Raw genomic sequence first — 25,152 nt, forward strand, 5'->3', positions numbered from 1 at the left:
TCACTGTCACTATCAACACTGTTCTCTCACTGTCACTATCAACACTGTTCTCTCTCACTGTCACTATCAACACTGTTCTCTCTCACTGCCACTATCAACACTGTTCTCTCTCACTGCCACTATCAACACTGTTCTCTCTCACTGCCACTATCAACACTGTTCTCTCTCACTGTCACTATCAACACTGTTCTCTCTCACTGCCACTATCAACACTGTTCTCTCTCACTGCCACTATGAGACTGTTCTCTCTCACTGCCACTATCAACACTATTTTATCTCACTGTCACTATCAACACTGTTCTCTCTCACTGCCACTATCAACACTGTTCTCTCACTGTCACTATCAACACTATTTTTATCTCACTGTCACTATCAACACTGTTCTCTCTACTCACTCAACACTGCTGTCACTATCAACACTGTTCTCTCATACTGTCACTATCAACACTGTTCTCTCATCACTGTCACTATCAACACTATTCTCTCTCACTGCCACTATCAACACTGTTCTCTCTCACTGCCACTATCAACACTGTTCTCTCTCACTGTCACTATCAACACTGTTCTCTCTCACTGTCACTATCAACACTGTTCTCTCTCACTGTCACTATCAACACTATTCTCTCTCACTCACCTTCAACACTGTTCTCTCTCACTGTCACTATCAACACTGTTCTCTCTCACTGCCACTATCAACACTGCTCTCTCTCAGTGCCACTATTAACACTGTTCTCTCTCACTGTCACTATCAACACTGTTCTCTCTCACTGCCACTATCAACACTGTTCTCTCTCACTGCCACTATCAACACTGTTCTCTCTCACTGCCACTATCAACACTGTTCTCTCTCACTGTCACCTTCAACACTGTTCTCTCTCACTGCCACTATCAACTGTTCTCTCTCACTGCCACTATCAACACTGTTCTCTCTCTGTCACTATCAACACTGTTCTCTCTCACTGTCACTATCAACACTGTTCTCTCTCACTGCCACTATCAACACTGTTCTCTCTCACTACCACTATGAGACTGTTCTCTCTCACTGCCACTATCAACACTATTTTATCTCACTGTCACTATCAACACTGTTCTCTCTCACTGTCACTATCAACACTGTTCTCTCTCACTGTCACTATCAACACTGTTCTCTCTCACTGCCACTATCAACACTGTTCTCTCTCACTGCCACTATCAACACTGTTCTCTCTCACTGCCACTATCAACACTGTTCTCTCTCACTGTCACCTTCAACACTGTTCTCTCTCACTGCCACTATGAGACTGTTCTCTCTCACTGCCACTATGAGACTGTTCTCTCTCACTGCCACTATCAACACTGTTCTCTCTCACTGTCACTATCAACACTGTTCTCTCTCACTGTCACCTTCAACACTGTTCTCTCTCACTGCCACTATCAACACTGTTCTCTCTCACTGCCACTATCAACACTGTTCTCTCTCACTGCCACTATCAACACTGTTCTCTCTCACTACCACTATGAGACTGTTCTCTCTCACTGCCACTATCAACACTATTTTCTCTCACTGTCACTATCAACACTGTTCTCTCTCACTGTCACCTTCAACACTGTTCTCTCTCACTGCCACTATGAGACTGTTCTCTCTCACTGCCACTATGAGACTGTTCTCTCTCACTGCCACTATCAACACTGTTCTCTCTCACTGTCACTATCAACACTGTTCTCTCTCACTGTCACCTTCAACACTGTTCTCTCTCACTGCCACTATCAACACTGTTCTCTCTCACTGCCACTATCAACACTGTTCTCTCTCACTGCCACTATCAACACTGTTCTCTCTCACTACCACTATGAGACTGTTCTCTCTCACTGCCACTATCAACACTATTTTATCTCACTGTCACTATCAACACTGTTCTCTCTCACTGTCACTATCAACACTGTTCTCTCTCACTGTCACTATCAACACTGTTCTCTCTCACTGCCACTATCAACACTGTTCTCTCTCACTGCCACTATCAACACTGTTCTCTCTCACTGCCACTATCAACACTGTTCTCTCTCACTGTCACCTTCAACACTGTTCTCTCTCACTGCCACTATGAGACTGTTCTCTCTCACTGCCACTATGAGACTGTTCTTCTCTCTCACACTGTTCTCTCTCACTGTCACTATCAACACTGTTCTCTCTCACTGTCACCTTCAACACTGTTCTCTCTCACTGCCACTATCAACACTGTTCTCTCTCACTGCCACTATCAACACTGTTTCTCTCACTGCCACTATCAACACTGTTCTCTCTCACTGCCACTATCAACACTGTTCTCTCTCACTGTCACTATCAACACTGTCTCTCACTGCCACTATCACTGTTCTCACTATGCCACATGAGACTGTTCTCTGCCACTATCAACACTATTTTATCTCACTGTCACTATCAACACTGTTCTCTCTCACTGCCACTATCACTATCAACACTGTTCTCTCAACTCACTGTTCTCTCACTGTCACTATCAACACTGTTCTCTCTCACTGCCACTATCAACACTGTTCTCTCTCACTGCCACTATCAACACTGTTCTCTCTCACTGTCACTATCAACACTGTTCTCTCTCACTGTCACTATCAACACTGTTCTCTCACTGTCACTATACTCACTATCAACACTGTTCTCTCTCACTGTCACTATCAACACTGTTCTCTCTCACTGCCACTATCAACACTGCTCTCTCTCAGTGCCACTATTAACACTGTTCTCTCTCACTGTCACTATCAACACTGTTCTCTCTCACTGCCACTATCAACACTGTTCTCTCTCACTGCCACTATCAACACTGTTCTCTCTCACTGCCACTATCAACACTGTTCTCTCTCACTGTCACCTTCAACACTGTTCTCTCTCACTGCCACTATCAACACTGTTCTCTCTCACTGCCACTATCAACACTGTTCTCTCTCACTGTCACTATCAACACTGTTCTCTCTCACTGTCACTATCAACACTGTTCTCTCTCACTGCCACTATCAACACTGTTCTCTCTCACTACCACTATGAGACTGTTCTCTCTCACTGCCACTATCAACACTATTTTATCTCACTGTCACTATCAACACTGTTCTCTCTCACTGTCACTATCAACACTGTTCTCTCTCACTGTCACTATCAACACTGTTCTCTCTCACTGCCACTATCAACACTGTTCTCTCTCACTGCCACTATCAACACTGTTCTCTCTCACTGCCACTATCAACACTGTTCTCTCTCACTGTCACCTTCAACACTGTTCTCTCTCACTGCCACTATCAGACTGTTCTCTCTCACTGCCACTATCAACACTGTTCTCTCTCACTGCCACTATCAACACTGTTCTCTCTCACTGTCACTATCAACACTGTTCTCTCTCACTGTCACCTTCAACACTGTTCTCTCTCACTGCCACTATCAACACTGTTCTCTCTCACTGCCACTATCAACACTGTTCTCTCTCACTACCACTATGAGACTGTTCTCTCTCACTGCCACTATCAACACTATTTTCTCTCACTGTCACTATCAACACTGTTCTCTCTCACTGTCACCTTCAACACTGTTCTCTCTCACTGCCACTATGAGACTGTTCTCTCTCACTGCCACTATGAGACTGTTCTCTCTCACTGCCACTATCAACACTGTTCTCTCTCACTGTCACTATCAACACTGTTCTCTCTCACTGTCACCTTCAACACTGTTCTCTCTCACTGCCACTATCAACACTGTTCTCTCTCACTGCCACTATCAACACTGTTCTCTCTCACTGCCACTATCAACACTGTTCTCTCTCACTACCACTATGAGACTGTTCTCTCTCACTGCCACTATCAACACTATTTTATCTCACTGTCACTATCAACACTGTTCTCTCTCACTGTCACTATCAACACTGTTCTCTCTCACTGTCACTATCAACACTGTTCTCTCTCACTGCCACTATCAACACTGTTCTCTCTCACTGCCACTATCAACACTGTTCTCTCTCACTGCCACTATCAACACTGTTCTCTCTCACTGTCACCTTCAACACTGTTCTCTCTCACTGCCACTATGAGACTGTTCTCTCTCACTGCCACTATGAGACTGTTCTCTCTCACTGCCACTATCAACACTGTTCTCTCTCACTGTCACTATCAACACTGTTCTCTCTCACTGTCACCTTCAACACTGTTCTCTCTCACTGCCACTATCAACACTGTTCTCTCTCACTGCCACTATCAACACTGTTCTCTCTCACTACCACTATGAGACTGTTCTCTCTCACTGCCACTATCAACACTATTTTCTCTCACTGTCACTATCAACACTATTCTCTCTCACTGTCACCTTCAACACTGTTCTCTCTCACTGCCACTATGAGACTGTTCTCTCTCACTGCCACTATGAGACTGTTCTCTCTCACTGCCACTATCAACACTGTTCTCTCTCACTGTCACTATCAACACTGTTCTCTCTCACTGTCACCTTCAACACTGTTCTCTCTCACTGCCACTATCAACACTGTTCTCTCTCACTGCCACTATCAACACTGTTCTCTCTCACTGTCACTATCAACACTGTTCTCTCTCACTGTCACTATCAACACTATTCTCTCTCACTGTCACTATCAACACTATTCTCTCTCACTCACCTTCAACACTGTTCTCTCTCACTGTCACTATCAACACTATTCTCTCTCACTCACCTTCAACACTGTTCTCTCTCACTGTCACTATCAACACTGTTCTCTCTCACTGCCACTATCAACACTGCTCTCTCTCAGTGCCACTATTAACACTGTTCTCTCTCACTGTCACTATCAACACTGTTCTCTCTCACTGCCACTATCAACACTGTTCTCTCTCACTGCCACTATCAACACTGTTCTCTCTCACTGCCACTATCAACACTGTTCTCTCTCACTGTCACCTTCAACACTGTTCTCTCTCACTGCCACTATCAACACTGTTCTCTCTCACTGCCACTATCAACACTGTTCTCTCTCACTGCCACTATCAACACTGTTCTCTCTCACTACCACTATGAGACTGTTCTCTCTCACTGCCACTATCAACACTATTTTATCTCACTGTCACTATCAACACTGTTCTCTCTCACTGTCACTATCAACACTGTTCTCTCTCACTGTCACTATCAACACTGTTCTCTCTCACTGCCACTATCAACACTGTTCTCTCTCACTGCCACTATCAACACTGTTCTCTCTCACTGCCACTATCAACACTGTTCTCTCTCACTGTCACCTTCAACACTGTTCTCTCTCACTGCCACTATGAGACTGTTCTCTCTCACTGCCACTATGAGACTGTTCTCTCTCACTGCCACTATCAACACTGTTCTCTCTCACTGTCACTATCAACACTGTTCTCTCTCACTGTCACCTTCAACACTGTTCTCTCTCACTGCCACTATCAACACTGTTCTCTCTCACTGCCACTATCAACACTGTTCTCTCTCACTGCCACTATCAACACTGTTCTCTCTCACTACCACTATGAGACTGTTCTCTCTCACTGCCACTATCAACACTATTTTCTCTCACTGTCACTATCAACACTGTTCTCTCTCACTGTCACCTTCAACACTGTTCTCTCTCACTGCCACTATGAGACTGTTCTCTCTCACTGCCACTATGAGACTGTTCTCTCTCACTGCCACTATCAACACTGTTCTCTCTCACTGTCACTATCAACACTGTTCTCTCTCACTGTCACCTTCAACACTGTTCTCTCTCACTGCCACTATCAACACTGTTCTCTCTCACTGCCACTATCAACACTGTTCTCTCTCACTGCCACTATCAACACTGTTCTCTCTCACTACCACTATGAGACTGTTCTCTCTCACTGCCACTATCAACACTATTTTATCTCACTGTCACTATCAACACTGTTCTCTCTCACTGCCACTATCAACACTGTTCTCTCTCACTGCCACTATCAACACTGTTCTCTCTCACTACCACTATGAGACTGTTCTCTCTCACTGCCACTATCAACACTATTTTATCTCACTGTCACTATCAACACTGTTCTCTCTCACTGTCACTATCAACACTGTTCTCTCTCACTGTCACTATCAACACTGTTCTCTCTCACTGCCACTATCAACACTGTTCTCTCTCACTGCCACTATCAACACTGTTCTCTCTCACTGCCACTATCAACACTGTTCTCTCTCACTGTCACCTTCAACACTGTTCTCTCTCACTGCCACTATGAGACTGTTCTCTCTCACTGCCACTATCAACACTGTTCTCTCTCACTGTCACTATCAACACTGTTCTCTCTCACTGTCACCTTCAACACTGTTCTCTCTCACTGCCACTATGAGACTGTTCTCTCTCACTGCCACTATGAGACTGTTCTCTCTCACTGCCACTATCAACACTGTTCTCTCTCACTGTCACTATCAACACTGTTCTCTCTCACTGTCACCTTCAACACTGTTCTCTCTCACTGCCACTATCAACACTGTTCTCTCTCACTGCCACTATCAACACTGTTCTCTCTCACTGCCACTATCAACACTGTTCTCTCTCACTACCACTATGAGACTGTTTTCTCTCTCACTGCCACTATCAACACTATTTTATCTCACTGTCACTATCAACACTGTTCTCTCTCACTGCCACTATCAACACTATTTTATCTCACTGCCACTATCAACACTGTTCTCTCTCACTACCACTATGAGACTGTTCTCTCTCTGCCACTATCAACACTATTTTATCTCACTGTCACTATCAACACTGTTCTCTCTCACTGTCACTATCAACACTGTTCTCTCTCACTGCCACTATCAACACTGTTCTCTCTCACTGCCACTATGAGACTGTTCTCTCTCACTGCCACTATCAACACTATTTTATCTCACTGTCACTATCAACACTGTTCTCTCTCACTGCCACTATCAACACTGTTCTCTCATACTGTCACTATCAACACTATTTTATCTCACTGTCACTATCAACACTGTTCTCTCATACTGTCACTATCAACACTGTTCTCTCATACTGTCACTATCAACACTGTTCTCTCATACTGTCACTATCAACACTGTTCTCTCATACTGTCACTATCAACACTATTCTCTCTCACTGCCACTATCAACACTATTCTCTCTCACTGCCACTATCAACACTGTTCTCTCTCACTGCCACTATCAACACTGTTCTCTCTCACTGTCACTATCAACACTGTTCTCTCTCACTGTCACTATCAACACTGTTCTCTCTCACTGTCACTATCAACACTATTCTCTCTCACTGTCACTATCAACACTATTCTCTCTCACTCACCTTCAACACTGTTCTCTCTCACTGTCACTATCAACACTATTCTCTCTCACTCACCTTCAACACTGTTCTCTCTCACTGTCACTATCAACACTGTTCTCTCTCACTGCCACTATCAACACTGCTCTCTCTCAGTGCCACTATTAACACTGTTCTCTCTCACTGTCACTATCAACACTGTTCTCTCTCACTGCCACTATCAACACTGTTCTCTCTCACTGCCACTATCAACACTGTTCTCTCTCACTGCCACTATCAACACTGTTCTCTCTCACTGTCACCTTCAACACTGTTCTCTCTCACTGCCACTATCAACACTGTTCTCTCTCACTGCCACTATCAACACTGTTCTCTCTCACTGCCACTATCAACACTGTTCTCTCTCACTACCACTATGAGACTGTTCTCTCTCACTGCCACTATCAACACTATTTTATCTCACTGTCACTATCAACACTGTTCTCTCTCACTGTCACTATCAACACTGTTCTCTCTCACTGTCACTATCAACACTGTTCTCTCTCACTGCCACTATCAACACTGTTCTCTCTCACTGCCACTATCAACACTGTTCTCTCTCACTGCCACTATCAACACTGTTCTCTCTCACTGTCACCTTCAACACTGTTCTCTCTCACTGCCACTATGAGACTGTTCTCTCTCACTGCCACTATGAGACTGTTCTCTCTCACTGCCACTATCAACACTGTTCTCTCTCACTGTCACTATCAACACTGTTCTCTCTCACTGTCACCTTCAACACTGTTCTCTCTCACTGCCACTATCAACACTGTTCTCTCTCACTGCCACTATCAACACTGTTCTCTCTCACTGCCACTATCAACACTGTTCTCTCTCACTACCACTATGAGACTGTTCTCTCTCACTGCCACTATCAACACTATTTTCTCTCACTGTCACTATCAACACTGTTCTCTCTCACTGTCACCTTCAACACTGTTCTCTCTCACTGCCACTATGAGACTGTTCTCTCTCACTGCCACTATGAGACTGTTCTCTCTCACTGCCACTATCAACACTGTTCTCTCTCACTGTCACTATCAACACTGTTCTCTCTCACTGTCACCTTCAACACTGTTCTCTCTCACTGCCACTATCAACACTGTTCTCTCTCACTGCCACTATCAACACTGTTCTCTCTCACTGCCACTATCAACACTGTTCTCTCTCACTACCACTATGAGACTGTTCTCTCTCACTGCCACTATCAACACTATTTTATCTCACTGTCACTATCAACACTGTTCTCTCTCACTGCCACTATCAACACTGTTCTCTCTCACTGCCACTATCAACACTGTTCTCTCTCACTACCACTATGAGACTGTTCTCTCTCACTGCCACTATCAACACTATTTTATCTCACTGTACTATCAACACTGTTCTCTCTCACTGTCACTATCAACACTGTTCTCTCTCACTGTCACTATCAACACTGTTCTCTCTCACTGCCACTATCAACACTGTTCTCTCTCACTGCCACTATCAACACTGTTCTCTCTCACTGCCACTATCAACACTGTTCTCTCTCACTGTCACCTTCAACACTGTTCTCTCTCACTGCCACTATGAGACTGTTCTCTCTCACTGCCACTATCAACACTGTTCTCTCTCACTGTCACTATCAACACTGTTCTCTCTCACTGTCACCTTCAACACTGTTCTCTCTCACTGCCACTATGAGACTGTTCTCTCTCACTGCCACTATGAGACTGTTCTCTCTCACTGCCACTATCAACACTGTTCTCTCTCACTGTCACTATCAACACTGTTCTCTCTCACTGCCACTATCAACACTGTTCTCTCTCACTGCCACTATCAACACTGTTCTCTCTCACTGCCACTATCAACACTGTTCTCTCTCACTACCACTATGAGACTGTTCTCTCTCACTGCCACTATCAACACTATTTTCTCTCACTGTCACTATCAACACTGTTCTCTCTCACTGTCACCTTCAACACTGTTCTCTCTCACTGCCACTATGAGACTGTTCTCTCTCACTGCCACTATGAGACTGTTCTCTCTCACTGCCACTATCAACACTGTTCTCTCTCACTGTCACTATCAACACTGTTCTCTCTCACTGTCACCTTCAACACTGTTCTCTCTCACTGCCACTATCAACACTGTTCTCTCTCACTGCCACTATCAACACTGTTCTCTCTCACTGCCACTATCAACACTGTTCTCTCTCACTACCACTATGAGACTGTTCTCTCTCACTGCCACTATCAACACTATTTTATCTCACTGTCACTATCAACACTGTTCTCTCTCACTGCCACTATCAACACTATTTTATCTCACTGCCACTATCAACACTGTTCTCTCTCACTACCACTATGAGACTGTTCTCTCTCACTGCCACTATCAACACTATTTTATCTCACTGTCACTATCAACACTGTTCTCTCTCACTGTCACTATCAACACTGTTCTCTCTCACTGCCACTATCAACACTGTTCTCTCTCACTGCCACTATGAGACTGTTCTCTCTCACTGCCACTATCAACACTATTTTATCTCACTGTCACTATCAACACTGTTCTCTCTCACTGCCACTATCAACACTGTTCTCTCATACTGTCACTATCAACACTATTTTATCTCACTGTCACTATCAACACTGTTCTCTCATACTGTCACTATCAACACTGTTCTCTCATACTGTCACTATCAACACTGTTCTCTCATACTGTCACTATCAACACTGTTCTCTCATACTGTCACTATCAACACTATTCTCTCTCACTGCCACTATCAACACTGTTCTCTCTCACTGCCACTATCAACACTGTTCTCTCTCACTGTCACTATCAACACTGTTCTCTCTCACTGTCACTATCAACACTGTTCTCTCTCACTGTCACTATCAACACTATTCTCTCTCACTGTCACTATCAACACTATTCTCTCTCACTCACCTTCAACACTGTTCTCTCTCACTGTCACTATCAACACTATTCTCTCTCACTCACCTTCAACACTGTTCTCTCTCACTGTCACTATCAACACTATTCTCTCTCACTCACCTTCAACACTGTTCTCTCTCACTGTCACTATCAACACTGTTCTCTCTCACTGCCACTATCAACACTGCTCTCTCTCACTGCCACTATCAACACTGTTCTCTCTCACTACCACTATGAGACTGTTCTCTCTCACTGCCACTATCAACACTATTTTATCTCACTGTCACTATCAACACTGTTCTCTCATACTGTCACTATCAACACTGTTCTCTCATACTGTCACTATCAACACTGTTCTCTCATACTGTCACTATCAACACTGTTCTCTCTCACTGTCACTAATCAACACTGTTCTCTCTCACTGCCACTATCAACACTGTTCTCTCTCACTGCCACTATCAACACTGTTCTCTCTCACTGCCACTATCAACACTGTTCTCTCTCACTGTCACTATCAACACTATTCTCTCTCACTCACCTTCAACACTGTTCTCTCTCACTGTCACTATCAACACTATTCTCTCTCACTCACCTTCAACACTGTTCTCTCTCACTGTCACTATCAACACTGTTCTCTCTCACTGCCACTATCAACACTGTTCTCTCTCACTGCCACTATCAACACTGTTCTCTCTCACTGCCACTATCAACACTATTCTCTCTCACTGCCACTATCAACACTGTTCTCTCTCACTGTCACTATCAACACTGTTCTCTCTCACTGCCACTATCAACACTGTTCTCTCTCACTGCCACTATCAACACTGTTCTCTCTCACTCACCTTCAACACTATTCTCTCTCACTGTCACTATCAACACTATTCTCTCTCACTGCCACTATCAACACTGTTCTCTCTCACTCACCTTCAACACTATTCTCTCTCACTGTCACTATCAACACTATTCTCTCTCACTGCCACTATCAACACTGTTCTCTCTCACTCACCTTCAACACTATTCTCTCTCACTGTCACTATCAACACTATTCTCTCTCACTGCCACTATCAACACTGTTCTCTCTCACTGTCACTATCAACACTATTCTCTCTCACTGCCACTATCAACACTGTTCTCTCTCACTGCCACTATCAACACTGTTCTCTCTCACTGCCACTATCAACACTGTTCTCTCTCACTCACCTTCAACACTATTCTCTCTCACTGTCACTAATCAACACTGTTCTCTCTCACTGCTACTATCAACACTGTTCTCTCTCACTGTCACTATCAACACTGTTCTCTCACTGTCACTATCAACACTATTCTCTCTCACTGCCACTATGAGACTGTTCTCTCTCACTGCCACTATCAACACTGTTCTCTCTCACTGCCACTATCAACACTGTTCTCTCTCACTCACCTTCAACACTATTCTCTCTCACTGTCACTATCAACACTAATCTCTCTCACTGCCACTATCAACACTGTTCTCTCTCACTCACCTTCAACACTATTCTCTCTCACTGTCACTATCAACACTATTCTCTCTCACTGCCACTATCAACACTGTTCTCTCTCACTCACCTTCAACACTATTCTCTCTCACTGTCACTATCAACACTATTCTCTCTCACTGCCACTATCAACACTGTTCTCTCTCACTGTCACTATCAACACTATTCTCTCTCACTGCCACTATCAACACTGTTCTCTCTCACTGCCACTATCAACACTGTTCTCTCTCACTGCCACTATCAACACTGTTCTCTCTCACTGTCACTATCAACACTGTTCTCTCTCACTGCCACTATCAACACTGTTCTCTCTCACTGCCACTATCAACACTGTTCTCTCTCACTCACCTTCAACACTATTCTCTCTCACTGTCACTATCAACACTATTCTCTCTCACTGCCACTATCAACACTGTTCTCTCTCACTCACCTTTAACACTATTCTCTCTCACTGTCACTATCAACACTATTCTCTCTCACTGCCACTATCAACACTGTTCTCTCTCACTCACCTTCAACACTATTCTCTCTCACTGTCACTATCAACACTATTCTCTCTCACTGCCACTATCAACACTGTTCTCTCTCACTGTCACTATCAACACTATTCTCTCTCACTGCCACTATCAACACTGTTCTCTCTCACTGCCACTATCAACACTGTTCTCTCTCACTGCCACTATCAACACTGTTCTCTCTCACTGCCACTATCAACACTGTTCTCTCTCACTACCACTATGAGACTGTTCTCTCTCACTGCCACTATCAACACTATTCTCTCTCACTGCCACTATCAACACTATTCTCTCTCACTGTCACTATCAACGCTGTTCTCTCTCACTGTCACTAATCAACACTGTTCTCTCTCACTGCCACTATCAACACTGTTCTCTCTCAGTGCCACTATCAACACTGTTCTCTCTCACTGCCACTATCAACACTGTTCTCTCATACGGTCACTTTTACTTGTGTATACTTTACCATTCCATTTCATTCTGTCTCTTGTATACCAAGATTATTCCATTTCATTCTGTCTCTTGTGTACCAACGTTATTCCATTTCATTCTGTCTCTTGTGTACCAACGTTATTCCATTTCAATCTGTTTCTGTTCTCTGTAGCCATATGCCTGTTCATTTACCACTGTTATTCTCTCAGGTCTCCTATGAGCTGTCTGCCTCTACTGTTTGACCAGGGGGAGGGTGTGGGCCCTGGGGTCAGAGGTCGCCCTGAAAACGTCCCTCCATCCAGCTCCCACATAGAGCTCCTCCTGGAGAAGCATGGCAACGGAGAGATGGGTGCCAACAGTAAGTACACTGGGATTCTTTGTGGCAGTCTATAATATATCTTCATTCTCTGAGGATTTTCAGTTGGTCTTTTTTGGGCGATGTGTCTGCCTTTGTGACACAGTCGGTCATACACACCCGATGGGAAATGTATTTTTGGACCCTTTGAAGAGGAAGTGGATTCTTATCAACTCGAGTCAGTCTGATACGCTTGCTTTCAGATCCTTTAAAATGCGCTGTGCTGTTCTGCGATGATCATTAGTGTATCCTGGCCGGTAGCGGCAGGTAGACTAGAGGTTAGAGCGTTGGGCCAGTAAATCCGAAAGGTTGCAAGTTCAAATCCCTGAGCTGACCAGGTAAAAATCTGTCGTTCTATCCCTGAACAAGGCAATTAACCCACTGTTCCTAGGCCGTCATTGTAGATAAGAATTTGTTCTTAACTGACTTACCTAGTTAAAAAAATATATTTAAAATAAAATGGCTTAGTATGGAAACTGTAACAAAAAAATGAAACTGACTCTAATACAGTGCTCTACACTCACTCACTTTCTTTCCTACCCCTTTTCCCTGTCTCTTCCCCCCTCTCCCTCCCCTTTCCATCTCTCTCTCTCCACCAGTTGTAGAGATGCTCCAGTCCCTCCACTCGCTGCAGCAGGAGAACCAGCGTCTCCAGGACCAGATTCTCAGCCTGACGGCCAAGAAGGAGCGGCTGCAGCTGCTCAACGTGGAGCTGGCCTGTCCCTTCCCCCCGCAGGTCCACCACTCCCACCACTCCGCCCAGGGCCTAGTGCCCACCACCGCCCACATCAGCTTCCTCTCCTCCTCACACGGTCAGACTCAGGAAACCCTCCTCTCATTCACCTCCTTTCAGAAGCTTCCCATCCTCCTTACCTCATTTGTTGATAGAGTCAGTTTGCTAGTCTGGAAAAGAGTGTCACCATCCCCCAAAACAAACCTTGTTTTTGTCATTATAATCTAGACCAGGGGTGTCAAACCCATTCCACGGAGGGCCTGGTGTCTGCAGGTTTTTGGTTCTTCCTTTCAATTAAGACCTAGACAACCAGGTGAGGGGAGTTCCTTGCTAATTAGTGACCTTAATTCATCAATCAAGTCCAAGGTGGAGCAAAAACCCGCAAACACTCTGCCCTCCGTGGAATGACTTTGACACATGTGATCTAGACAGTTGTGTGTTGTGTTTTTTTTTGTAGTTGGTACCCCGTCCCTGTATCTATATCTATATCCCTGTGTGTGTACCTCTCTTGTCCCTATATAGACCCCCTCAGCACCAATAAGAGTCCCCTGTCTAAATGCTGCTTCCTGAATGATACCTCCTTCATCACCTCATCCGAGGTGAGAACCCCTTTGTGCCCACCACGCCTTACTTAGTGCCGGCCAACACCTGAACCCACTGTGTAGTTACTTATACAATACTCTTGCCCTTTATCCCCAACTGTAGCATTAAAGGGGATATCTGGGTTTCATTTCCAATCAAACGTGCCGCTTCTACTTGTTTGTACATTGAGTAGCAACGGTAATCTAAATAGCTAAAAATGCAACAGAAGGACAATGGATGAAGATACTCATCTTACTGGCACGGACGAATAATGAGTTTAGGGATTTTGGTAGGAATTCAGGTATTCAATTTATTGTAAAATGTCACTTTTAAAAATGCACTTATATGCACTTAGAATGCACTTATATATATAAATGTTCTTATTGTATTAGGTATTTTGGGGGATATTTTGTGTTAAAATAAAGACGATTCTATATGCGTCGCTTGCATAAATACACCAGGTTAGATTTGCAAATAGGAATAAATTAACATAAAGGGGTGGCACAGGGCTGCAACCCCCAAACACGACCTCTGTCGACCCTGCCTGCACTCACCTGCGCTGGCTTAGCTGCCCCTGTTGTTCTCACGTTCCCTTGCATTATTCAACAAGTGTGTCAATAGCAGGATACTCTCAGAGTAAAAATCAACACGCTTCGCTCTAGATTACACCTATCTAAACATACTTTACATTTGCGAGATCAAACTAATATCACTATAATCCGAGTGTTCATTTCCAGAAGATGCTTTCATTTCAGAGCCTCTAATTTGTAAACATTTCAACTGTATTGAAGGATTACTTTTCCAAATTCCGCAAAAAAATGAACACCCATTCAAATAAAGTTATCTTTCTTGTGATGGAGGTGTCAAGATGGTGCGTTAAATCCCTAACCAAGCTTTAGCGTTTTTTTACAGAATCAGTGTAAAGACAATGCATTTCATTGAGCCCATTTTAGCCATTACCAGAGTGTGTTTGACAGGTCATTACGAACGTTAACGGGAAAAAACAACAGGCATAATCAAGAGTATGAAAGAGTCACAGGTGTAAAATGAAAGCAATTGATCCAGCGAAATTTAAGTGACAAGTGGATTTTCACCCCTCAAACACAGGAAATAGATGGGTGAAAAAGACAAATCCTCAGGTGGGCGGGGCACCCCTCAAACACAGGAAATAGATGGGTGAAAAAGACAAATCCTCAGGTGGGCGGGGCACCCCTCAAACACAGGAAATAGATGGGTGAAAAAGACAAATCCTCAGGTGGGCGGGGCACCCCTCAAACACAGGAAATAGATGGGTGAAAAAGACAAATCCTCAGGTGGGCGGGGCATGCGTGTTATTACATTTGAGGGAATGTTAATATACGAAATATGGGGAAATTAAACTCACAGATTTCACCTTTATATGAACCATAACTGTCCTATTAGTTTTACCCTGTGTTTTTCTCTTCTGACTCTAGGAGCTCCACTCTGGTAGTCCCTCCCGCAGTAGCTCCTCCCTCTCCTTCCAGAGCACTCCGCCCCCACAGCAGAGTCCCGCCTCCTTCGGCCAGCCCTTGCTGAACGGGCTGGGTGGGCGGGGTTTGACTGACAGCCTGGGGGGCCTCAGTCAGGCCAGCAGTTCCATGGTGGGCGGGCTCATGGTCTCCCTAGCAGGAAGTCCCCAGCTGAACATGAACGGCGTGCTGGGCAGCCTGAACGGGGTGATCCAGTCACCTGTCCAGAACGGACCCCAGCCCACCCTGCCGGCCCTGCGGCCCCAGCCTCCTCCTTTGGGCCCCCAGGCACTGGCACAGGGCCTGCAAATCCCCAAGAGCATGAGTCCGTGAGTACCTCCTCTCTGTCTGATCACCGGAAAAGTATAATGGTTGGTGATAGTGTTGGTTGATTGTTTTGTGAGGATGTTGTTTGTTGATTGCTGTTGATCAGTTGTTGTTGTTGTGATAGCCACGGCCATTCTTTTTGTGACAGGGATACATTTTTATATCGTCCTGTTGTGACTGGCTGTGCTGACTGATTCTGGTCTAGACTGTTACTGTAATTGATTTTTGTTGTGACTAATGGGTTGACTGGGTAAGTGTTGTTTGCACTGGAAGTGTCCCATGATGAGTAATATTGAACATGGTTGTGTTTCAGGTCTTCCCTCCTGTCTGAGCAGCAGAAGCAGCTCCTTCTCCAGCAGCACTTCACTCCAGTAATGACTCTACCATGCCTTACAAACACACTCAGACATGCAAACACTTGCAGTACATGCTCTTGATGTTTGGTAACGCAATACAACACAACCATGATGATAAGATGGATCATCATAAGAAGTTAAAATAAAACTGAAACCGTATTAATGGATGAATTATCAGGACTGAAATAAGAGATACAGTTGAAGTAGGAAGTTTACGTACACTTAGGTTCGAGTCATTAAAACTAGTTTTTTCAACCACTCCACTAAATTCTTGTTAACAAACTATAGTTTTGGCAAGTCGGTTAGGACATCTTCTTTGTGCATGACACAAGTCATTTTCCCAACAATTGTTTACAGACAGATTATTTCACTTATAATTCACTGTATCACAATTCCAGAGGGTCAGAAGATTACATACACTAAGTTGCCTGTGCCTTTAAACAGCTTGGAAAATTCCAATTATGTCATGGCTTTAGAACCTTCTGATGGGCTAATTGACAACATTTGAGTCAATTGGAGTTGTACCTGTGAATGTATTTCAAGACCTACCTTCATACCCAGTGTCTCTTTGCTTGACATCATGGGAAAATCAAAAGAAATCAGCCAAGACCTCAAAAAATCAATTGTAGACCTCCACAAGTCTGGTTCATCCTTGGGAGCAATTTCCAAATGCCTGAAGGTACCACGTTCATCTGTACAAACATTAGTACGCAAGTATTAACACCATGGGACCACGCAGCCGTCATACCGCTCAGGAAGGAGACGCGTTCTGTCTCCTAGAGATGAACGGACTTTGGTGCGAAAAGTGCAAATCAATCCCAGAACAACAGCAAAGGACCTTGTGAAGATTCTGGAGGAAACAGGTACAAAACTATCTATATCCACAGTAAAACGAGTCCTATATCGACATAACCTGAAAGGCCGCTCAGCAAGGAAGATGCCACTGCTCCAAAACTGCCATAAAAAGCCAGACTACAGTTTGCAACTGCACATGGGGACAATGAGGCAGCATCGTGTTGTGAGGGTGCTTTGCTGCAGGAGGGATTGGTGCACTTCACGAAATAGATGGCATCGTGAGTGAAATAATGTGGATATATTGAAGCAACATCTCAAGACATCAATTTAAAGCTTGGTCGCAAATGGGTCTTCCAAATGGACAACAACCCCAAGCAAAGTTCCAAAGTTGTGGCAAAATGGCTTAAGGACAACCAGGTCAAGGTATTGGAGTGGCCATCACAAAGCCCTGACCTCAATCCTATAGAAAGTTTGTGGGCAGAACTGAAAAAAACGTGTGTGAGCAAGGAGGCCTACAAACCTGACTCGGTTACACCAGCTCTGTTGGAGGAATGGGCCAAAATTCAACCATCTTATTGTTGGAAGCTTGTGGAAGGCTACCTGAAACGTTTGACCCAAGTTAAACAATTTAAAGGCAATCAAATACTAATTAAGTGTATGTAAACTTCTGACCAGTGGGAATGTGATGAAAGAAATAAAAGTTGAAATAAATAATTCTCTCTACTATTATTCTGACATTTCATATTCTTAAAATATAGTGGTGATCCTAACTGACCTAATACAGGAATTTTTTACTAGGATTAAATGTCAGGAATTGTGAAAAACTAAGTTTAAATGTATTTGGCTAAGGTGTGTGTAAACTTCTGACTTCTACTGTACATTATTAAAATATAGCTGTGAGCAGCAATGAACGGGGTTCACAGGATGACAAAAAGGACAGAAGATCACTCGATCATGTAGGAATTATCTTCCTTTATGTGCAATCATGATTCTAAATACAACATCTGGAGTGAATCTGACATGTGGTTCATGAGATGATTTTGAGCATGAGTGTTACATATGCAAAGTATTAGTTATTAATAGTTTCCTTGTTTTTTTTATATATATTACCAAATTCAGTGTGGTTCGTCTTAGGGATGTCTATGATAGTGATGACAAGTTTGAAGTTGATGGGCCACTGTGGATTGGAATTGCAGTGTTTTAAATGGATGTGTAATATCAGATTTTTTCTTTGGAGCTAGGCTTGTTAGGGGGCGCTATAGGTTGAGGTTGGATAGGATGAGTCTGGAGGTGAGGTGGCAGAGGTGATTGGTAGGGGGTGGCTGCAGCCCTGGAATGGCAGCCCATTGCTGGTGGTTCAGGTGTTGCCTGACCTTGATCGGGTGTAGCTAATGCCAACGCTGGGAGCTGCGTTGGTGTATTGTTTCGGACTGGAATTTGTGCTAGAAGGTGCCATCTGAAACCTCAGCTTCTCCAAAATTACTCCATGATTTTTGACAGTTGTCTTTAAAGCTTGCACCATAGCCAGGAGGATTGTTGGATTGGATTGGATTGTCCTGACCTATGATGGACGAGGTCATGAGTTGTCTTTGGTGTCCGGTTATGGGGGTTGGACCTGGATGAGGGTTGAACTTTGAAGTCTCCCTCTTGTTCCTCCTCAGATTCTTTGTACTTCTGTGCAGGGGTGAAAGTGGAATTATTTTCTTCCCGGTACAGGACGTCCTGCCGTGCACCCAAACAAATGTATAACATATAGAATCCCTATTAATTCAAATAGGATCTCTGCGGGCCTAGTTGTAAAGAATTGTAATTGAACTTTTAAAATGTATGACCTTTAATTTGGTGTTTTATTAGGATCCCCATTAGCTGTTGCTAAAGCAGTAGCTAGCCTTCCCGGGGTCCACGCCAAACATGAAGTAATACAGAAGATTAATAAACAAGGACAGCTCAAGGACAGAATGTCAATTTACTGTGGTAATAAACACAACCAGTCATGATGTTTTCATATGATTGTCAAATAATCACTTCAAAGGGCTCCGTGACTTGGCTACCGGCGCACGTTCATCCACTCGCAACATATTCCCAGCCTCCAAATAATGGTGAATGGAAAGAGACATCTGTTACACAAAATACCAAAAAGTGTAATGACATTTGGCGATTGTCGTTAGGACATCATTTATGCGTCCACTGCTGTTCGGGCACGTCTCGGTGTCAGCCACTCATCTCTGCCTTGTCAAAATATCAGGGTTTTCCTCAAACCACATCGCATTTGAGCGTAGGCTATATGACCCGTTTTCAAGTCCATTTGCACATAATTTTTTTTTGCGGTAATTATAAGAAAAGTGATGTAATAACCTACAGTTCTTTTGACATTTTGTTCTATTTTTACAGGCTCATGTTTTACCAATAAGGCGTACCCCCACCATTTAGTTTTCCCGGGACGCCGTATCTTTTCCGTACCACCTTACTTTCACTCCTGGCAGTGTGTTTTTGGGAATGGCCCCTGCGCCTCTGGTTGTTCCATATAGCAAAGGTGGACTGAAGGAGGTTTTGACTGATTCAGAGTTCTATGGGGGGGTATTTGCACACACACTGCATAATACATTTTTTAATTTTGGCTGTAACAACAACAAAATGTTGAAAAGGTCAAGGGGTGTGAATACTTACTGAAGGACTGTTAACCCCTAATTATTCAATGAGTGTGACCATGGTCAGGTTTATTTTTGGTCCCAAAAAATAAATGGAGAAAAAAAACAGCATATGCTGCAGTCTTTTTCTGGCCCGGCACCGGTAGATTCATTTTGGATGTGCATATCACTACCCATGTTCAAGTCCCTTATATCTTGGGCTGTGTGTGTCTCAGGAGCAGCAGGTGGTGGTCTATCAGATGCTGCAGCAGCAGTGGCAGAGGGAGCTACAGCGCCTCACACTGACCGGGGCCCTCACCTCCACCCCCACTGCCCAGTCCCCAAACCTGGGGGCCTCGCCCCTGCAGGGTGGCCAGGGAAACCCCCTCTTCGGTCTGCAGGAGAATGCACTTCACAAGCCCGGGGTGAGTGCCGATATGCAGTTGTTCGAGACTCCTTATTTGAATAGGCCATTGTATATGTCAATTCTTGATCGACTGAAGCTTTAAAGAATAAACTTCTTTCTAGAAGGTTGACTTGCTTTGTAATGCTGTTAAACCTGAGGATATAATGATGATACATGTATGTGTGGGCCGAACATCTAAACTCACAGGTCAGTTTTAAATGTGTTTAATTTCAGGGGGTGGGAGAGAAGGGCGGAGACAACAATGGCTGATATGTTATCTTCGTTTCTGAACTGTTGCAGCTATAACAGCAGCTATAGCAGGGGAAAGGAAAGTAATTGAGCTGTTCCATCAGAAACTAATGTCACCTTTAATCTCCATCTGAAAGACTCTTGAACTCTCTGTCTTCTATCATCTCTGTCTTTCCCCCTCTTTTATGAATGTATAATGGAATCGATTTAAACGGTTATGTTTTATTTCTTATGCATTGAATTCCTTTTATTTGAGGACCTTTTTTTTCTTCCAGGTCTGTGTGTGTGTAGGCAGCTTTCAGAGAGCATGAATACGGTGGTCTGTAATTGAATTGCACTAATCTGTTAGCTAGACCAATTGGGTTCACTCTTGTAGCAAGAGCCAGAGATTCTGGTGTCCTGACGGTAAATGTGGAGAGTATTGGGGTCCAGCATAGAAATTTGACTCCAAATCAACCCCTAGCCGCTACTCTCAAGGCACTTCCTGAGATCTGAAATGATTCGATGGGCGTAAACAACATGATGACTATTCCACCTAGCCAATCAGAAGACATGGTAAACTTTAAACCTATCCAATCCTTTTAGATCTCCTGGAGTGCCTATGGGTAGGGCTAAGTGTCGACTTGGAATTTGGGTGTGAGTGTTTTGGGCCAAAGTGTCCTTAGGCCACAACTTTACTGAAGCACTGACTCTCCGCTTAAGCAATTATACCCCTGTGGAACCAATGTATCCCTCTAAACATCCTTGTTGAGGACAATCTGTCTGAAACCTCTCTAAACATCAACTGTCTTCCTCAAGGTCTTGTCTTCCTTTCATTTTCTTCCCTCCCATATATTATACAACTATGATATTCCTATTCTATCCTATTAAATGTCACAGCTACAGGCTGGCATCAAATGATCTGGGGACTGGCATTGACAGTGTAGAGTGCGAACTATGCCTCAAGTCCACCCCTGAGAATTTAGAGAGAATATATGATCTTCAATATGTGTGCCGCTGCCAAGATTAATCAAACGAAACCAAACATTTGAAAATTGTCCCAAGTAAATATGTAAGAAATGAATATTTTTATTTCCTCAACCCATGTGTACTTTGCGTATATATGTGTATATAACCTAATAAGGGACATTTGGATACTTGGAACTGATAAGTTAATGATAGATTAGTATGAATATTTTGCACTCTATCCTGAAGTGTTAGTGTTTTCTTATTTGTTTCTGTTGTACATATTGTTCTGTTGATGCCCGGGAAACTAGTTGTTCTTTTAGCAATACTGTATAGTTGTCAATGCCTTAAAATAACGCTAGAATTACTGAGGAAAATCAACTCGCCCTTAACAGCCAAAAGGCAGCTTCTTTTGTCTTATCCATTTCTTAATCTAGTTTTTGTTCTGGTTACATTTACCGTTATTTCAGATTTAGGGCGAAAGCACTCTTTTCAATCTTACCATTTATACTATTGATAGGCAACGGTGATAATGTCAACAATTGTAAAAATGAAAATATGTTTATTGGTAAATCTCAAATCATCTGTAAATTGTGTCTTAAGATGCTGCTCAATGTTTTAGAAGAACTGACAAGCAACATCCCTCCCATGTTAGATGGTATCACTTTACTTTGTCTTAAGATCTATAAAAATGTGGTCATAGTAATGACATAGCAGTCATGGAATTTGTGACTATGTTCTTATACAATTGTGACTCAAACTCTTATTGGTGTCATCAGGTTCAAATGTTGATTCAATTGTCATCAGGTGACTTTATCTGTTATGATACGACTGCCCGTGACATATGTTACGTCATTCTAGTAACACCATTATGTACAGTATGTCTTACTACTGAGATCATGATGTCAGGTTATAAAATGTTACCATTCAGAACAAATAGGCAACTCGGGAACTCTAATATGTAACTTTCTTTACTGCATCTCCTTTCCTGTGTGGCACATAACAACAGGTCCTTCTGTGCTGGGATCAAGCTAATCTATTAACATTGGCCGTTCTCCCAGGTCTTTTAACTCACTGTTAGACTGGAATAATATTTTTCCTTTGCGGTGTTCGTTACTAATCTTTATTCGATCATTTCCTCATTTAACTACGGTCAACGATCATTCCCAAATGTGTGTTAGTTTTCCATTTGCGACCTCGATATTGACCTCCCCGTACATGTGATATCCGGTAAGTATTAGATCTGTTCTGTTTTTGTTGGTTAAAATACTGTAGCAACGAGACGATAGGAGAATGTTAACGTTGACAACACATGAGCCTATTCCTCCACATTGACAGGACTTCCGAAGGAGATCTGCGGTTGAACAAGTACGTCCTTATGAGTTGTTGTACGATTAAGGTTAAAAAAAATCTAGGAAAGAACATGTCGAAGAGGTTGTTTTGACTGAAAGAGTACCTCGAAGGAATCTTGAAAGGGAATCTTTCCCATGTTGCACTGGGGCGATTTGGCCCAATAAATGTAAATCTTTTTTTTTATATATATATACTTTTTTTTATTTTTTTTATTGTTTGAGTGCAAATTGTATACTTAAATGTGTTTGTGTATAGACACATTCATTTTCTAAGCTTTGAAGTTTGGGTAACCAAGATAATCCATGTTATTATGTACGTATGTTGTTATGTGTATCTGTTATGTATTACATCATATTTAAGCACCTCTCTCTCAATGAAGTTTGACGAAAATGGAACTAACTTCTTGGGACATAAAATGCATGAAATGCAGTTAAGTCTCGCAAATCAGTAGCTAAATACCAAGTTTGACTACGCATAGTTTTTAAATGCATTGTTCTCAAAAAAATGTTTTATGAAAATTAAGTTGAGCACTGCATTTAAGAAAAGACAAGCATTGTTGTCAATGTACAGTGTATTTGTTAGAGAGAATTAATCAACAATGAATTTGCCAATATTCAGATTTAATGCCCTGTAAAGTATTTTGATATTTTTGTGTAAAAATTAAGGTACAATTAAGACGACTGAACTTTTACTGTCAATAAATGTATTTTACTGAGTTGATTTGCATGTTCTCTTGGTTTCAAAGCTTTATTTACAGACCGCAGCATTGACAAAGTCCTTGTGTGCATCACTTACTTGAAGCAGCCTGTCATAATGCCTTCATGAACCAGTCATAACAGTGTTATGAACAGTCATAACAGTGAAAGAGAGCGGTTCCCCAGTTGGGCTGGTCTGTGACGCACCGACACATTTTCCATTCAGAGGAAAAGGCAACCTCACAGAGAGTTACACACAATAGAAAACTTTATTTCCAGAGGGCATACGTATGAGGTGGATGTGGTTCTGAGTAATAGCAAAAGAGCAATTATAATATTGACTGTATAAGGCCGGGATGTCAAAAATAAGGCCTGGGGGGGTCCAATCCGGGCCACAGGTGGTTTGAGTAATAAAACACCTGCAGCTGAATTTTTTTTGGGGGGGGGGGGGGGGGGGGGGTCTAACTCAATATACTTTAAAATTACTAAAATAAAAATGGAAACAGTAGAAATGATAATGGACCTATATTTATACCGTTTCTTGACTGTCCAGCTCGCTAACAATCACTAGACAGTCAGGGAGCATCGGAAACACACACACAAACGATGAATAGAGGACTATGTTTAGCAATTTTGATGGCAAGGAAATACAGTATAACCAATTTTCAGTGTGGACCTCCGGACCTTGTTGAAGACGGAACGCGGCCTCCAGGGTAAAATGAGTTCGACACCCATGGTATAAGGAGATAGTGACATAAGCAAAGGACTGCATAACACATAGATAGCATCAACTACTATTAACAACTGGCCATCGTAACAACCAACTGTAAATGCATGTTTCAATAACAACATCGCTCACTTCAATCCACACACTCCATCACTCTTGTCCACCTGGAGAGAGATTGAGGAGGCTCTGACCTAAGCCAGCAGAAGGACTGTCGGGTCTTCTGCCCCCTAGCAACCTATCGGTGGCCTGCAAGGCCTGGTAGCGGAAGTCACCGGAAGTTTTGGGAGACAGTTTATGATCCCCCTAGTCCAGGGATGGGTCATTTTGATGGGAGTGGGAGACACAACAAAAATCTGATTCATCATGAGGGGCTACACTTGCTCACGGGTCTGCGTACCCACATGTCCCTGCCCTAGTCTCTCTGGCGCCATCAGGTGATGGGTAGAGTGAGCTGCATGAAGTTGAAAAGCTCAAAGGCGGGGGAATCTGTAACAATAAGTGTCATGAATCAGTCAAAACTCTGTAGAAGCAAAGGTGTTGTCTAGCTTGATCAGGTTGGAATTATATTGGATACCTGTTGATGTATAAGAACCCTGTGACTTGATTGCACAAAACATTTTATGCTGAGGAAGAAAAAACTGCAGTGATGATTGATCTCTGAAAGTGAAACCTATCTGTGCTCACCCTGTAGGGAAAAAAACGGCATTTTCGAGTTATTTGGATGTTGTAGTACAATACATTTTATGGTCTGTAGAATTTGTTATAATGCAGCTCTTGCCAACATGGCCAGGTGGCTCAGGAGCACCT

The 25,152-nt window shown here is 43.2% G+C and overlaps 1 protein-coding gene across 2 annotated transcripts in view; it reads left to right on the forward strand.

Moving 5' to 3' along the window:
- The window catches only part of LOC115104409 (protein AF-17-like), a 41,958-nt gene extending 18,320 nt beyond the window's left edge, over positions 1-23,638 (forward strand). The window contains exons 14-20 of one of the 2 annotated variants that reach the window (XM_065006248.1): positions 12,915-13,063; positions 13,660-13,872; positions 14,316-14,392; positions 15,830-16,194; positions 16,506-16,563; positions 20,207-20,395; positions 20,611-23,638. In XM_065006248.1, the coding sequence (XP_064862320.1) occupies positions 12,915-13,063; positions 13,660-13,872; positions 14,316-14,392; positions 15,830-16,194; positions 16,506-16,563; positions 20,207-20,395; positions 20,611-20,646 (1,087 nt within the window). In that variant the 3' untranslated portion in view covers positions 20,647-23,638. Of the gene's footprint in view, positions 1-12,914; positions 13,064-13,659; positions 13,873-14,315; positions 14,393-15,829; positions 16,195-16,505; positions 16,564-20,206 lie in introns of both variants that reach the window. The other variant, XM_065006247.1, reaches the window with a different exon arrangement.
- The last annotated feature ends 1,514 nt before the right edge of the window (positions 23,639-25,152 follow it).

The sequence above is a fragment of the Oncorhynchus nerka genome, linkage group LG21 (genome assembly GCF_034236695.1).
Source record: "Oncorhynchus nerka isolate Pitt River linkage group LG21, Oner_Uvic_2.0, whole genome shotgun sequence".
In the NCBI taxonomy this organism is placed as follows: Eukaryota; Metazoa; Chordata; class Actinopteri; order Salmoniformes; family Salmonidae; genus Oncorhynchus; species Oncorhynchus nerka.